At 36.4% G+C, this 18,696-nt stretch overlaps 1 protein-coding gene across 4 annotated transcripts in view; it reads right to left on the bottom strand.

The window, feature by feature from the left end:
* The window catches only part of Slc22a21_2 (organic cation transporter protein), a 67,151-nt gene that overhangs the window by 4,546 nt on the left and 43,909 nt on the right, over nt 1–18,696 (bottom strand). For all 4 annotated transcript variants that reach the window (XM_011191293.3, XM_054229510.1, XM_054229512.1 and 1 more), the window contains 5 exons: nt 5,822–6,300; nt 5,547–5,696; nt 4,877–5,225; nt 1,666–1,933; nt 739–1,036 (listed from right to left, as the gene is read on the bottom strand). In XM_011191293.3, the coding sequence (XP_011189595.2) occupies nt 739–1,036; nt 1,666–1,933; nt 4,877–5,225; nt 5,547–5,696; nt 5,822–6,300 (1,544 nt within the window). The remainder of the gene's footprint in view (nt 1–738; nt 1,037–1,665; nt 1,934–4,876; nt 5,226–5,546; nt 5,697–5,821; nt 6,301–18,696) is intronic.

Below are 18,696 nucleotides of genomic sequence, written 5' to 3'. Positions count from 1 at the left end.
TTTCCACATTAGTTTATTGTTTATTTAATATTCGTTAAATTCAATTAAAAACCTGAAGAAATTTTAGCGCTGCTTGCGTGACAGTTAACACAAGAAAATGCTCTAAGCGCATTTCCGTAGAGATCAACATTTTCATATTCACTCGTTTAAACTCACACAAACTCAGATATGTTACACATGCAGGTGTATAGTATTTTTAATAGGGATATGTCTACGAATGCATCTTCACAAGAATTCAATTAGCCAAAGCATGTGCTCTCAGCCGGAGGAAATGAGCTTTTCACACTTCAACACATGCATATGTGTATTATGAGCGAATGAAATTAGTGAAATTAAATAGTTATATGTCACTTAAGTTATTAGCACTAGATATTTTATGAATTTATGTAGGTTCTGCTTAATATGATTTACTTTTCAATTGCGTCCACTAAAGTGGAGTTCCAGCAAATATAGTTTAGTTTTTTGAATTCATTTTATTTTTGTACGATTTTTTATTAATAGTAAACCAAATTAATTATTAATATTTCTTTGAAGGGGTAACAAGCCGTAAGAATGACTTGTGCAACATGTTACGTATACGTCGTGTTGGTCCTGACACACTGCTTTGATTATGCGCTCATTTTAAGAGTCTGTCGACTATATCTCAAGATTATAGAACATGTTTTCATACTAATTTTATTAAATGTAATACCTACTCTTGCCATCTCATTTTTATAGATATTATGATTATCAACTCACCGAATTCAAGTAAACATTTCCACCAAACGAACTCATATTCAGTATGAGTCCATAGTAAACCAAATTCATGGTAAACCAAATGCATAAAAAGCAAATTGTCACACAACGCAGATAACCGGAATTGAATAGACTAATGCAGTTTTGTGACGAATCTTCCTGTGGAGGCGGTTTCAACATGGACTCGTAGTCGCTTGGAAGTTGACGGCCATTGAATTTGGCGGCACGCTCTACTATGGTCTTCACATCGGCAATGCGACCTTTGACCAAAAGCCAGCGGGGTGATTCGGGCACGACGAACCTGCAAAGGTAAAATGATTTTGATTAGTACAAGATGTCTTATGGAAGAAAAAATATAAATTTTCTTTTTATTAAACATTTTAATGATATCACACATAAAAAGATAAAAATTTCAATAACAAATCAAAGTAAGAATAATCACTTAAATAAATCTTCCAACGAATTGGTGTAAACAATTTCACTCTCAATTTGCAAAATTAGAAGCCGAAAATTTCCCGACTATTTATTTTCTTTTGTTATAATATTATTCTTTTGTTTTTGTTTATTTTCATAATCTGCACATGTTCATGTTGTTTAACAATAAGACATTTAAAAAATTAGTTCAACCGACGCCCACACAGGGAGAAAAGCTAATAAAAATCTCACGTCTACGTGCAACATACATACATACAGATGCTTTAGCGCATATCTACGCGTTTTGAGATCATTAAATTCCATCTTCATAAACTCAAATATGTCATTCAAAGTCAAATTGTCAGTGCTCATTAAGTTTTTATTAAGTATATTACTTAATGAAACGCATTAATTTTAATTATGGAAATTATGTTTGTAGGTATTTTGTGAATTTCGATTGAAGTACTAAAAAAAACGTAAATATAAGTATTTAAATACAATTAACATCATACTCACCACAGAAAACAGAGAAATATCCCCGGTATGCCGATGCAGAGTTGCAATCGCTGATAGTCCTGCGTCAGATAGGCTATGCCGGCGATTAACATGTACGAAATTGGCAGTGGAAATAAATTGTACATGCCGGCTATGGTACGCCATTTACCATCCACATACTCAATGGCCAAAATGAGACCCGCATATGTGACGGACACGGAGACTAGGCCGAGTAAGGCGCGCAACAACAGGAACATTTCCAACGATTTTGGGAAGTAGAGCGCGATACCTGCGGGAAAACAGTGAGATTATTTTTAATTAATGAAGGAACTAAAACAGTTTCAAAAACAATATATTACATTTCCAAAATCTGAACCCGAGTCAACTGATCCACCATTAATTCCAGGGTGAAACATTTTATGCTAAGCCCTTCTTTGTCATTTGTTGACCTTAGAATACATATTCTATGATTTAATATATTGTACCAACTGGGGTTTCAACACAAAAATGTTTAGTTCGATATCTTTATTGCAATATTGTTTTTTTTTACAACTATATATGTTTATACTTTCGCAACAAAAGTTGTTAAGAGAGTATTATAGTTTTGTTCACATAACGGTTGTTGGTAAGTCTTAAAACTAAACGAGTTAGATATAATATATCAAAATGATCGGGATTACGAGACGAGTTGAAAGTTTTACAGAAGAAATGGAAGAGGAGAACTGCATTCAGATTTTTTTTTTACAAAATGGCCAATAGCCATACCTCAGAAACTACTCGACCGATTTCAATTAAGTTCGGTACACAATACTTTCTGGACACCCTGATGACACGGAGGAAAAATCAGTTTACAATCACGCTTACTTCCCATATAACTCAATTTTGAATTTCATCTGATTCGTTCACTTAATAAAGTATACATAAGAAACTGATGAAGATAGCAAATTGGACTATAACTTTTCAAGGCCCCGGCTATCGAACATGAAGAACTCAGTGCCAAAGGGTAAATTTTCACAGAAAATACCGTTAAATCACTCAGATATTTTAATCTAATTCAGAGGAAATATTTTTCTTCTAACAGTGTGTCTCTCTACCAACAATTTTTAAAATCGGGTAATAACTTTCGCTATGCCCATATACCTAATTACAGGTTTTCAAAAAAAAGGTGGGCTTTACTCCGCATATATCGGTTAATATGTGAGATATCTTAGCAAAATTAAGTGGGCGTATAGTTTTGGATATAGTGTACCCTGGTAGTGAAAATTAGTGAAATAGGTTCAGGAATTTCTCAGCCATCATGTACTGTATATGTAGATTTTCTTTATTCTTGTGGACCTTATACCGAATATATGGATTAAATTGTGTGTTATCTGAATAAAATTATATCAATAAATTGCGAGAGTATAAAATGTTGGATTCCACCTGAACTTAGCCTTTCCTTACTTGTTTTCAACACATGTTTTGTGAAAGGTGGCACCTCTTTATAAAAATAATAACAATTCTAAACATTCCTAATATCTACAATTTTTTTTTGAAATAATTAGTTTATCTCATCAATTAAAGCATTATATTAAAAAAATTTAACATGTGCCAACCCTGTTAAAAAAAATTACTTTCAATTATAAACTTCCATAATCCTCCTTAGTTTGATAACCATATTCTCATACCATTTTTATTTAAAAAGTTGAAAAAGGTGGCAACATTGAAGTGGATTCAAAAATTTCTCTCTCCTACATTTTAAGGTCGAAGGAATGCATCTCAAGTAATAAAGCTGAAAATACAACTACCTGAAGAGAGTCGTCAAAATATTTTGAATACGGTTTAAAATGAAATACCACTCTGAATATCCACAAAGATGAAATTGTGTTTATTATCCTGTGCTTGCAATTACATTTCAACATTGTCTACACGAAGTTGACTTTGGCATTTACTACTGACCAGTGTCAGTCGAGTTAAAAACAACAAATGTAATGCTCAAACAATGAACAAGTGTTTTTGTAAAAACAACAACTACAATGCTGAACACCTGAACAATGCTTATTGATTGCGGCGCAACTGGCAGGAATTGACTCTGAACTTGACAATCACAATGCGGCCACTCTAACAAGGCTGTCAATCATATAAGCCATTAACTGAAGCGTGTGTTTGTGTATGTACAAGTATGTGTGCATTACAAGCACATACAGACCGAATGCCACATTCACTTTTGATTGTGTTGATTGCATTGGCAACAGTTGCCGCCGGTACTTAGATACCACCAACAAAGGGCGTCAGCAATTATCGAACCAATGACTTCAAGTGCCTGCAGCATTTCATACGAGGGCAGATACATACATATGTGTGTATGGACATATTTATTGTTGTTCATTTGTATGCCTGAATAAAAGTGCACAAATTACGGTGGGTTGCAAGCGCAAATTTCTCTCATAAGTTTAGCCTAATAAATGGGATATTGTTACAAGAGTACGCTTTAGTCTCTTCAGCTCCTGTAACAATAACAAAGGAAACCGTTTTTGGCAGATTGAACTGACACTGATGAACTTCTGAGCTTCCCAAAACATTGTTACAATATTAATAGTAAGGCCAATGGAGAAACTGAAGGACATCATGGTTTTAACTACATTCAAGAATGATGGATGAGGTCCACCTCTAGAGTGAGAACTACCTAAAGATCATACATCGAACTAGGATCATCATCTTATCGTAACCTAGAGCAATATTGGTTAAAAAATACTTTATTAGTAGGTTAGTAAAGCCAAGAGCGGGTTAAGAGCGAGTAACAGTTTTTAAATAGATAAGGATCGGATGAAAATAGATCGGATTACTGCAATTTTATTTATTGCTAAAGATTCAAAATAAGTTCCCCTAATAATTTATTTAGGACAAAAAAGCTATCTGAAAGCTTTAAAATAAGCACAAAGTACTTTAAAGCTTTTACTCGTTTTTATATCTGTTTGCTTTAAAAATGTTGTAATCAGCTCCGAAACTTTTCTAAATGTCGAAATTCATTAAAAAATTTGCTTGTCCAAAAAGCACCAAAGGATTATGGGTTAATACAATTCTGTGGCAACGATACGGACTCCCGCTCTCTATAATTTCGACATATTACCAGTATATCAAACCATTTTATATGAATTCTACTCTTATCTCCTGTTTATTGAAATTTCTCCACAACTAATATTCTTACTAAGGCATTTTAATATAAGTGTCTTTTGTTGAGACATATACTTACCGAATATCGTCTGCAGCACAGCAGATATGAAAAGCATCTTCTTGCGGCCGAATTTATCCGACAAATAGCCCGACAGTATGCCACCTGTTGCCACACCCAACAGAAAGAACATCTCTGCCACATTCTTAAAGTATTCCTTGTCGCACACTAAATCCCACTGCGAAGTCCAAGTGTTGCCCAAATTGTCATTGCTGTCATACTCCCAAGCGGTGCAGGCGACGCGCGACTCATTCTGTGCAACTGCCAGCGGCGAGAGTAGATAGCTTTGAAATGCCGACACTGCCGAAACGTCGTGTGGAAAACTGCCTAGCGCCTGCTGTTGTTCACGTATCAGTTGTTGCAATGCTGGCTAGTGGATGTGTATGCGGATGTGTGTGATTGTTTGAGTTGAGTTAGGTACATGGCAGCGGAAAGGAGATGAAGAGAAGGGGAGAGAGTTGGGGAAAGTGTTGTCATTAAATTGCGAATTTGTGAGAATTTCACGCTCGGCAGCGCTGCACACCGAGAATGCAACGTTAGCAGAAACTATGGACATGCACAGGGCGCGCCGCAGAGAGGTCAGAGTCGTAAGACAATGAATGAAATTTTGGCAATTTGCAACGAACTCTCAGTGTCTCTTGTGCGTTGTGTCGTGTTTTTGCTGTTGTTGTTTAAGCTGTTAAATATTTACCTGCAGCTGCAAGCTGTCGTTACCCACTTGACTCCAGTCAATATTCGCCTGAAAGCAATTGTCTTGCGAATCGCTCAGATTGCGCCACACATCCACCGGCAAGTGTTGCAAATGTGGCGGTCGGCTGCACCAGAAATTTTTGTTGATCGCCTGCAGCGAAGCATGAGCCGGAAATTTGTTTAGTGAAAAGAACACAAACCAATTAGCATTCTGATGAAATTTGCACTCAAACCCTCACTCAAATAAGCAACTCATACAACTTAACGATGACTCACCTGATAAACCGGCGACGATATGTGAAATGTATTGGGCACCTGAAACAACGACAACAACATTGTCATCAGACATTGCCACTTGCCGAAGTGGCCGACGAGATCGCCAATTACATCGGTCTCATCCTCACCATTGCTGCTCGTGCTGATGTGTGGTTCCCGCCGTGACGGGCCATTATTGGCAGCGATCGTCGCTGACGTCACTGTTGCCGACGGCTCCGTCGTTGTATTGGCAGGTGGCGCTTCGCTCGTTGCGGTGTTGTTGATCTCATTTGAATTGGAATTTTTACGTTTCGCTGTCATTGGTTTGTGTGTTTTCTCTAGCAGTTGTTGTTGTTGTTGATATTGTTGCGGCTGCGTTGGCGTTCGCGCTTGTGACGTCACAGTAGTTGTGGGTGATGTTAATTTACAGTCATTAGCTGTTGTATGTGTATGCGTTGGGGACGGTTGTTTGCTGTATTGTTGATTACTAAATGGTGTTGCTGTAATTAACAAGATATGAAAATTAGACAGTTATAAAGTAATTCGTATTTTTAAATAGAGATGATGTTTGAACAGCTGACATAATGTGTTCAATTTGCTGCTCTCTAATGAGAGCTCCGAACTCAAAGTTCCCAAACTCGAACCCTTCGAATTGAAATCAATTAATATTGAAAAACGTCGAGGCTCGAATCGAGCCTTGAGTGATAATTCGAAGCTATAAGAAAGCTTTCTTTAAGCTGAAAACATCAAATATAGATGACTGGAGTGTTCTCCATTCAGAAGATTCGGCAATAATATGGCAAACTGTCAAATAAAGTATTATGTTGCTGGGCTATGTATATATGCTATTAGAGCCAGGTTTAATCTAGTAAGACACCTATTGCTTACAAATAAGTACTGAGACTCTCTGAAGTTATTGAATACATTCAAGAAACAACGAGGTTTTGGTATAAGTGCTTCTGAAAAAGACAGAATATAAAATATGTTTAAACCTTTAATCTAGAGACAGCACACCAAGTATATTGTAGGTTAACTAAAGGAGTAGAAGTAGGGTATGTTGACCTCTTAAGATGTTGACCTCACGAAGATGATTGTAAATTATACGGAAATATTATGTGAATGAGAGAAGCTAGATTAATGCAAAATCACTAACTAAAACTCCGTTAAGAAAGAATCTTTCGATATTTGGATATCTTTTCTAAAAGCACAGAAGATTGCCTTACGATACTGATTAATTAATAATGTTTCGGCATGTGGTTTGATTTAGTAGTTAATGTAAAATCCCGAACACTCATTTACTACAAGTTCACAGCGTTCAAGTCATTCAAGTTCAAACTAATCAAATGTTGAATCCATTCTTTAAAAGTTAAATCAAGAAAATTGACCGAATCATTCAAGATCTCACCTGAACTAACACCGCAAATGTGCCCTTTCTAATTAATTAAACAAACAAAGATTTCATTTATAATTTTTTCATGCAATTATATTATTTATCCTTTCTAATTTCATGCCTTTGGTGTTATTTTTATTTTTCTCTGGCTTAAATAATTCCGCTTCGCTTAAGAGTAAACTCAATCACATTAGTAAGGTGGCAGATTACATGCAGTCACTGAACTGAAATTAGCCTTTGACCTGACTACTATTCTGCTTTACCGCTATTTTACGAATTTTCGTACATGTGTTTAGTGTGTAGTGATTTTCAGCAGCAGTTAGTGTTGTTGCTTATTTATTGCTTTATTTATTTATTTGTTGTTTTCATTGTTCAATTGTTTGTTGCTTCAAGACATTCCCGAGCAGTAAAGACCTATGTATATGTGTAAGAATTCATTCTCTTGATTGTGTTTGTTGTACAAGTTGGCCATAGGTGATGTTTGTAGTTAAACTGGCCATTTTGTGAGCGTCTGTATGTTTGTATGTGTTGTCTGTGCTTATTGAAAGCTTTGCGTGCGTTCAATGCCTTCTTGACTTAAGTGAATTGGTTGAACTTTATCACGCTTAGATGAACTTTTCTTTGCCCTGGTGTACTTTTAGTTGCTTGCTAGTGACATTAAGTATATGTGGACAGATATAAGTTTAGACGCATACTAAGGTGGCTCTTAAACATGTTGAAAAATAATTACAATTGAATTCTTAAATCGCTCCACTGTCGAAGGTATTCAATACATTTTAGAAGAAGCTGGAGATATTTAATGCGTATCGTACTGAGTTCTGATACCTAAATAAAGGGTTTTTCAATAAGAGCGCTTTGGAATATCCATGAAATTATTTATTCCTCTGAAAGTATATTCGATGCCATTATGTATGGAATTCGATTTCTTTTGCATGGCCACCACCGTCACGTTTGCAGAAGTTCAGACGCTGAACTGTACTGCTTGACCCGTTCAATATTCGTACGACATTCATCAGTCGTCACTGGCTTGGCTGGCAAAGGCTTGATGTAGCCCCACGGGAAATGATCTAACGGCGTCAAATCGCACGACCGAGGCGGTCAATTGACTGGCCCATTTCGTGAGATAACACGTTCAGCAATTTTGGTTTTCAATAAATCAATTGTGACATTAGCTGCACGGCTTGTGGCGCCGTCCTGCGGACCACAGCTTGTCCAAGTGCATTTCGTCCAATTCGGGCCAAAAATATTCGGTTATCATTGAGCGATAGCGATTCCCTTTCACAGTAACGTGCTGGTTCTGTTCATCATGGACCGCACTAAACCGTTTTTCGGTTAACGCACATTTTGCTGCTTGATGAAGCCATTCAGCCATAAATGAGTAGGACGTAGCGTTCTTAAAGTTGAGGCCACTGGCTCCGAATTTCGGTAGTAAATTTTAATAATTTCGACTTGTTGTTGGATCGTATATCTTTCCATGGTTAAATGGCAAACCTTACTGAAGAGAAATGTCAAAAGAGAGGGAAAAACATGGTGTCGTTTGCTGTCCCTATCGGTCTACTTTTGTAGCGTTCCTATTGAAAAAACCCTTTATTTAAAAATAGTCTTTTTTTCTACACTATTAAAAATTAATGAATACTATGGTCGAAAATTATGCGATAAATGTTGGTTAGCAAAAATTGTTTATTTTAAGAACCTCCCTAATATATGGAGATGTGCATACATATAATAAATTTTATTGTCTATGAAACCATTTTCTAAACATAATTTTTTCGAGATTAACAGAAGTAATCATTCTACAGTAAATAATCAATGGCTAAATTCCACGTTTGGTTAATATTTTTGTAGCCAAGTGCCGTTTCGTTTCGTTTTGGTTCCGAAATTCGACCAGGTTCAAACAGGAACAACTCTTATAAATCGAAAATACAGGTTGGTATTAGGGAAATATGGATAATAGAGTTAGATAGGAAAATTAGTACTCGTAAAACCAAGGTATATACTTTCCGTTATTAATCCATATGCAGAAGCTTATTCCCGCCAAAATGGCATACAAGTGTACCACAGCGCCACCTGTAGACTACAAAAGCTTTTGATATTTTGTTCCGTTTTTTTCAACTCTCAGCAGTAAAATTATTTACTTTTAACTCAAGAACAATAGTGAAGGAAATTAAGGGTATACTTTAACATACGAAAGTATTCAATAAAAATTGTTTTACCATTTGATTGATTTAATGGTAAAAGTTTATAGGAAAAACTCTTAAAAAGCGCACTGTATAACTTGACACTGTATGTGAATGCACTTATGTACATACATATGTATGTATGTATTATTTATTTATGCTGACCGGCACTGACACAGCCAGTCAGCTCTGATTGGGTTTACTTTTTTATTTACTACTCCGTTTTTCTACTTTTATGCGCGTCGGCAAATGTGAAAAGTTTCGCTATACAAAAAAATAAAACAAGAAAAAAAAAACAATATGCTTGCAACTGTGTATGTGTGTGTATGTGCGTGAGCAGACTTTGTCCGTTTGGCGTTGGAAAGTTGCTTGTAATCCTTTTGTAAGTTCTCTAATCCTTTTAAGTAGACTTTAGTTGCTACAAAAACAACACAAAACAACGTGTCCCACTGCTGCTTTTGTGTTTTTTGCAATCCTTTTTTTCTTGTTTTACTTTTCGCATTCAGTTCTAGTCGGTAGTAGTGTTTATTTTGCTGATACTGCTCATAACAGTAAGTGTATAAAGAGCTTAGAGTAATTTAATTTCTACTAATCTAGCATTAGCAGTGATTCACTGACACATTGCCGTTAGTTCGAGTGGCTATATGGGTGGGTGTGTGCGTGTGTTGGTCTCATATGTGCCCAGTTCTCTGAATAAAAGAGTTTAATAAGTAATGAAATGAAAATACCGCTATCAAATCCACGAAGCGCAAATAAAAGAAACCGTTCGTAAGGCTACTTTACTAAGAGTTCACTAAATTAATTAAACTTTCGCTGAACTTTGTTATGCATACAAAGGAGATTTCTGTAATTGCAAGTGGAGGAAGACTACATCTATTATTTATATTATTTCTTTAATGGCCCACAATACTATTACTAATTGATATTACATTCGTTTAATGCACTTCTATTTAGTCTATTCAGCTTTTCGCAGTAAGTAAGCTTAAGTTAATAAGCGTAAGTGAGTTCTAAATCATTGTGACTCGTTCTTAGAGGGAAATGTTTCCTTTTCGTGTTAGGAGCTGCCAAGTTGTCGGCAATATCGTACAGTGGGCAGGCCGTCCAACTGTAGATGTCTGAACAATATACGGAGGAGAAGTAATGGAAGATGTTCGTTACATCTCTACTTGCAATATTTGAGCCCCGCTCTCTTGTTTGGAAATGTACATCCGAAATCGTCAATGCAATTGTCCAGTAAAATATAGCAAGTGGATATCTCATTATGGAAGAACGGGGTCATATGTAGAAACTCTCGTAAGTGAGGAAAGTTCCTGACTGTCATTCACTTGGGAGGGGCCAGGAACGATTCTTTTGTATGTGGCTCAAGCAGTTCACGACTTCCGGTCTTAGACCAAGTTTCCTCTGGGTAGCCAACGGACATCCGTTTGGAGACGAGCTAAAGTAAGGAGGCGAATACAGCTTATGCGGTTGTGCGTAGGGTTTGGGATCCACCACATAAAAAACCCTACCGAATGAAAAGGAAACAACGATTTAAGGGCATGCGCCTTGAATGTCCGGACCCTTAATTGGGAAGGTGCATCTGCCCAGCTGATTGATGTCCTTATACGACTAAAGGCTGACATCACCGCCATCCAAGAAAGGCGTTGGACGGGACAAGGACGGAAGAAGGTGGATCCTTGTGGCATCTACTACAGTGGCTATATAAAGGAGCGCAAATTCGATGTGGAATTCGTGGTGGGAGAGAGACTCCGTCGTCTAGTCCTAACATTCATTGGATCAACGTCTAGCCACAGTCCGCATCAAAACGAGGTTCTTCAACATATCGCTTATTTGCGCCCACGCACCGATGGAAGAGAAGGACGATGTGATCAAAGATACCTTCTATCATTGCCTAGAACGTAACTATGAGCGCTGCCCCCATCACGATGTCATCAGATCGATCATGTAGTGATAGATGGATATCTCCAGTGTTTTTCATGTGCGTACGCTCGGTGGTTCTAACATCGACCCGGACCACTATCTTGTAGTATCTAAGATACGCGCTTTGCTGCACAGAAGCTGCAATCACAACAGACACCTGAACGATTTTCTACTCGACTTGCACTCCTGCTGAAAAGTCAAAAAAACTGCTGGTATGATGAGGATTGTCGTTTCGCAGTGGAGAGAAAACAGACTGCCTACCTCGCAGTGTTGGGATCGACTGCAAAACGAGCGGGATGGGATAGATACCGGGAGCTGAAGAGGGAAGCGAGAGAAAAATGGCTCACTCTAAAAATATTTGAACCGAATAAGGCGATGAAAGTAGAGACAAATGTCTCTTTTGAAAGACTCTGTTGTTCGCTACTATTGAAATGATATTTTTGGAGGACCCTTACAGCAAATTCATTTCTCTGGATAAAGAATATGTCGAAAAATAATTCATAATTCTAACCACACAATGCAACATCGCAGCTTCGTTATCAGAGAGTGAAGAAGGTTCCTCGAGCTTTAAGCGCGTTTAGTTTGCTTGATTTCTAGGAATCATATCATAAAAACAAATTTCAATGCAAATACAACAACTACATATTGCACAAATAACATACTGAAAAATAACGAGTTACAAATAACTATCAACACAACTTTCCGCATCTTGCGCTTTAAACTCTGCTAATCGGTGCAAGTATAGCAGCTACCAGCTAGTTATTTGGTCGAACTAACCTTACGCATTAAATAAAAGCGATGTTGCATGCAACATATGTGCATCAGTTTGCGTGTGTGTATGCAAGGTACGTAAATTCGCTTGCATACACATTCAGTGACTAACAATACAGCCAAGAGCTGGGCAAAGCACAAATTAAGTCTCAGTGAACTTTATCATGAACGCTACCATAATTTCACACACGCACATATACATACATATCTCTAGTACACTCATACACGAAATATTTATGCGCATTCATGGAATCTATCAATTCATGCGCATGAATATTTACATCCTCGCACACTATCAGCACGCACACACATACACGAGCAGTTGCCGCCTTGAAACGCACTGAGCGCAAAATTTCATGCACTTGTGTCCAATGCAACAGCTGTTGCTACTGCTGCCACTGCCACCGACACTGCCACAAAGCTGCAACCAACTAAATCAGTCAGGCATGCATGCATTCATGCATGCAACAACAATTGCAGCCATATGACAATAGTGCCGAGCGTCGATTGCAACACAGCTAGTTGCACTAGTAGTGACAAAAACAACAACAACGATGGTAGTAAATAAATTTGTTTTTGCGCTTAGTTTGTGCTGCTTCCAATGGCATTCACTCGATAGACAGTGTGACGCTAGTTGGCAGTGACATAACCACAACGTGTTGGTTGGCTTGGTGAGTCTACGCCATGCTTTGAACGTTGCGTGTGGCATATACATATGTACATATGTGGCATGGGTATGTTTTATGATGACGATAATTAATTATTGCACTTTGGACGCATGCAGTTTATACAATGGTCAGCATATGAACTTGACTGAGAGAAATTTAAATTGAAGATAAGTTGTGGCAAACAAATTATTATTGTATGTATGTATGTTTGTATTTCTACAAATAAAATTTAATTTTATACAAGATTTGTCTTTACTTAAGCGGTTTCGATATATTTATCTTTAACTTTAACTTCATGTTCAACGGTATCCTTATCCTTATCTAGTGATGAGCGATATTTCACTACCGGTGATTTTTTCACTGTGATTTGAAAACCACATATAGCAACTGCGATCAATTTTTGTAAATATCTGTAAATTACAAACGCAATGGCAGTTCAGTAATTTGAGTTCGATCACAGTAGTTATAGAGAAGTTCACTGATCTTTATTTCTTTCTTTATCCTTATCCTTATCATTATCATTATCATCAACTTCATCATACTCATTTTGTTCTTCTTCTTCTTGACTGGCGTAGACACCAAGACGCGAATGCGCAGACTGTTTGTTTGATGAGAGGAGATATTTCGTCTTGTCCTCGTTCACCACCAGACCCATATGCGTCGCTTCCTTATACAGTCTGGAAAAAGCAGAACAAACGGCGCGGTTGTTGCTTCCGATGATATCAATATCATCGGCGTACGCCAGCAGCTGTACACTCTTATAGAAGATTGTACCTTCTCTATTTAGCTCTGCAGCTGGTATAATTTTTTCCAGCATCAAGTTAAAAAGTCACACGATAGTGAGTCACCTTGTCTGAAACCTGGTTTGGTATCGAACGACTCGGAGTGGTCCTTCCCAATCATGACGGAGCTTTTGGTGTTGCTCAACGTCAGCTTACACAGCCGTATTAGTTTTGCGGGAATACCAAATTCAGACATCGCGGCGTAAAGGCAGCTCCTTTTCGTGCTGTCGAAAGCAGCTTTAAGATCGACATATAGATGGTGTGTGTCGATCCTCTTTTCACGGGTCTTCTCTAAGATTTATCAGGTCAGATGTAGATTTGCCACACTGATAAGGTCCAATCAGTTTGTTAACGGTGGGCTTTAGTCTTTCACACAGTACGCTCGATGGAACCTTATAAGCGATGTTAAGAAGGCTTATCCCACGGTAATTAGTGCAGATTGTGGGTTCTCCCTTTGAGTGGATTCGATTTGCTCGCTTAACCCAATATTTGCCATTATTTTAAACTTTATATAAAATTATAAAATTATCTACCATATTCCATTTTAACTTAAGTTAAAACATCGCCAATTAAATTGTTTTTATTTTTTTCCGTCCACCATTTTATGCGGCAAACGATTTATGACCACTCGCAAAAAAAAAAATGGGTACGTCTGTAGTAAGAGCAACAGCTGTGGCAATTTGTTGCAACACTCCAATGCACACAATTGTGGCATTCAACACGAACCTGTGTCATTGTCTAGTGATGACACATATACGTAAAATGGCATTGTATCGTCATCACTAGCAACGGGACTCATGGTCATACGGTGATCTTGGTATTGGACTTTTTCAGAAAAATTGGTAACCATAGTGACGTTGGCCGCATTGGAGGCAAATGATGGCCATAGGTTGCAAGGTCACGCCACACACTCAATGCTACAAATTACGTTTAAGCGATACAAATGTACGAGAGCCGACGACGGCAGGAAGGTGACGATGTCATTGGTGTTGTTGATATCAAGGGCAGATATGGGATGCGGAAGTACGGTCACTTTATATCGTTCAGTGGGTGGGGTTGAGGAGGTCATCTGCATCATCTGACAGATCATCAGGTGGCGTGCACAAAATGTACTTATACATTTATATAGCATACATATACGAAAGTGTGTGCTTAACGTGACCACTTTACGTGCACGACTGTCTCTGCTTGTGCTCTTCATTTGCATGGCACTTAATTGCTGGTTTGCTTCATGGCATGCACAAGGCTTTCGATATGGACACATCTATTGACGAGTGTCGCTTGTGTAGCTATCATCACACATTTGCATGTTAACAATGCTATTCTAGCAATTTCTAACTGTTAAAGCGTTATAATTAAACAACAATAATCATACTTCCGGTTTTGATAAATCGATTTGCAATAATTGAAAGGTGTTGCACACACAGCAGGTGTTTGTATTGAATTTGTATGAATTTATGAAAAAATAACTTTTAATTATTGTTTAACATAGAATAAACATTAATTAAGGGTACCTTAGTAGTTTAATCTGAATTAATTAAAGAGATCGCTCTCTCTGTTCTCTCTGACATTCCTAGCTAGTAATGTATTGACATCCACTTTTGCGGATGATACAGCTCTAGTAAGCCGTAACAAATGCCACATCAAAAAATTAAGAGTATTAGAGGAGCATTTAACTTTTGTTGAAGAATGGCTAGCCAATTGGGGTATAAATATTAATGAGCAAAAAAACAAAAAGAAATATATTTCCAAACTTCGTGAATATCCGAATTCGAATTGGTTTTTTAACTTTCCCATTATATCCTTAGAGTACAAAACCACGAAGGGAATATAATAATCAATACACCTTGAGAGTTTTTAAAGATCATGTAATTGAAGTTTGAATAGACGAAGCATGACAAGGGCAGACTAGGGCTCTTAAAATTATTTGAAGAACCTGAAAACCTATTGTTCGAATATCCGGTTTGTAACAGTTCTTATGAATATTAACCGTTTAATACTATTCGAATGGTCGTAACATTGCGACTATTATAATAGACGTTCTACTGCGATTATTCGAATAGTTGCTCTGCAACGAGTATTTGAATAAATTAAAATTGTTTGAAATACAAGCAAGCTCTGTGAATCTAAGTGTTTAATTAGAAATTGATACGAATTCTATATTAAAATGTTATTATTTTCAACTAAAAGATTCTTTATAAAAATATTTCAATTCATTACATTGTGTAGCGAATCGAAGATTTATCTTTAAATAATGAGTTTTCCGTAATTATTCAGCGAATGCATTTGTTTGTTTGTTAACAGGGAATAATGTTTAATGTATGCGAATGCAAAAATTCTGAGATATTAGTTAAGAATTACTCACGTTCATCATTAACTTACAAACACATATGCTTACATAAGTAATACAAAGTGGTTAACTGCTTATAGTTTACTTTTATGCATATTTCGAGATAAATATTCAATAATTTTGCATAATGATCAATCAGAAGCAGCTGCAATAGTTTCAATAGATAATATAATAGTTGTTATAGAATCAGCGATGTCTGAAGCTAGAAAGTGCTTAATTCAGATATGTAGTATTTTTTTTTTAAAGAAAATATAAAAAATAGATTTGTTTCAAATGCACAATTCAATTAAATATTGAAATACAAACCTTCAAAATGTTTTAATTTTCCAAACTAAAATTATTAAATTTCAATATTAAGAATTGCCTTAAGTTCTGTCTTCGTCTCCCATGTAACTTTAAAAATATTTTTAAAAATTTTACTTATGCGTTTTTTTCACTAAACTGGCAATATGTTGATTAAAAATGCATGTTTGTTAAGTAACACCTATTGCAGCTGTTGCAGAAAACCCTATTGTTTTACTAATTTGAAAGCAATTAAGTTAAACCTAAGAATCTCACAGGCACTGTCTAGCAATTTCAATCACTCAATGATTTTTCCTTGGCGATTAATTATAATTGTATATTGTCTTATGATGAAAATACATGAATACAATTAATTATATGTATGTATTTTTAATTTATTTTTCATTTATTAAAATTATATCTTATAACAAGTAAGGAAGGGATAAGTTCGGGTGTGACCGAACATTTTATACTCTCGCAATTTATTTATTTAACTTTATTTATATTATATAATACACAATTTGACCCACATATTCGTCATATATATTGTATAAAGTCCATTGAAAGTTGGAAACCCTAATATTAGGTTAGAAGTACCGAGGTCCTCATGTTCGATATATGGGGCCTTAAAAACCTATGGTCCGATTTCGGCGATTTTTAGAATGGGGCTGCCAAACTATAAACATAGTATTAGTGCAAAGTTCTGCATCGATATCTTCACTAGTACTTACTATATATATTGTAAAGTAAACGATTCAGATTGTCTTCAAAGTTCTGGTATATAGGAAGTAGGCGTGGTTGTTAAGCGATTTGGCCTATTTTCACAACATTTCATTGGGATGTAAGGAAACTATTACAAACCAAGTTTCATTGAAATCGGTCGAGTAGTTCCTGAGATATGGTTTTTGACCCATAAGTGGGCGACGCCACACCCATTTTCCATTTTGTAAAAAAATCTGAGTGCAGCTTCCATCTGCCATTTCTTATGTGAAATTTAGTGTTACTGACGTTTTTTGTTAATGAGTTAACCCACTTTTAGTAATTTTCAACCTAACTTTTGTATGGGAGGTGGGCGTGGTTATTATCCGATTTCTTTCATTTTTGGACTGTATTAGGAAGTGGCTAAAAAAACGACTGCAGAAAGTTTGGTTTATATAGCTCTATTGGTTTGCGAGATATGTACAAAAAACTTAGTAGGCGGCGGGGCCACGCCCACTTCCCCAAAAAAATTACATCCAAATATGCCCCTTCATAGTACGATCCTTCATACCAAATTTTATTTCCATAGCTTTATTTATGGCTTAGTTATGGCGCTTTATGTGTTTTCGGTTTTCGCCATTTTGTGGGCGTGGCAGTGGTCCGATTTTGCTCATTTTCGAAAGCAACCTTCCTATGGTGCCAAGAAATAAGTGTGCCAAGTTTCATCAAGATATCTTAATTTTTACTCAAGTTACAGCTTGCACAGACGGACGGACGGACGGACGGACGGACAGACAGACATTCGGATTTGAACTCCACTCTACACCCTGATCACTTTGGTATATATAACCCTATATCTAACTCGTTTAGTTTTGGGTGTTACAAACAACCGTTATGTGAACAAAACTATAATACTCTCTTTAGCAACATTTGTTGCGAGAGTATAAAAACAATTCAAGTAATTATTCAATTTGTTGGGGATAATACACTAATTGTTTAAGTGTAAACTCAAATTCTGCTTTCTGTAGATTTTGAAACTATACCTTTCATTATACCAGTCTAATATATTTATACCAATTGTTTGTTTTATTTGACGGATTGAAGGAAAAGAGATTATTCAGTTTTAAAAGCAGTAAATTAATATTTTTTTTTGAAAAAAAATCAGCAGACAAATACTGGAAATTATCACAGCGCCATCTTTCGTAATTATTAGGTAGAAACATAGAACCGAAAATCAGTGTTACAGCAGAAACTTCCTGATAATTTCTTAAGTTGAATAAATTGGTTTGTTTTTAATTTCTTTCGGAAAATTCTTAATTGCGATGAATTTTATACGAACAATGGTTTACACTGGATGTATCAACACTTTTGTAAAATTTCCAATAATAATAATCACACAGTGAGTGTTTGATATTATGATTTCCGAATTTATTTATATTACATAAACAAGGTGTCAATGAAGTGATGTGTTTACAATAACAAATATAAATTATACACACAAAGCCAAGGCGCTTAAATAAACAATTCATTATAATTATAATTTTTAAAACGCGCCGACATTTGCGGTCAGTCGCTGTATTTCCAGCCCTTCATTAAACAAAAGCAACAACAGCAAAGAAGTGCAAACAATGTGTATGGAATTAGAAATTATACAATGTTGCCACCCCTCACATTTAAATATGTTAATTTATGTCATTTATTCGACACCCGCTCGCCAAAGCGTTGAGCCATTAAGCCGCCGCAAGTAATTGAAAACTGTCGAAATTCGCTAAGCACTTAATTAGGCGCATTTATACGCCTCTATTGTTTTCGATTTTATTTTCAAACTATTGCCAATTGCCAAAGCTGCTGAATTGT

The sequence above is a fragment of the Zeugodacus cucurbitae genome, chromosome 2 (genome assembly GCF_028554725.1).
Source record: "Zeugodacus cucurbitae isolate PBARC_wt_2022May chromosome 2, idZeuCucr1.2, whole genome shotgun sequence".
Lineage (NCBI taxonomy): Eukaryota > Metazoa > Arthropoda > Insecta > Diptera > Tephritidae > Zeugodacus > Zeugodacus cucurbitae.
The sequence above is the reverse complement of the archived record's forward strand: the minus strand, read 5'-3'. Positions and strand labels throughout refer to the sequence as shown.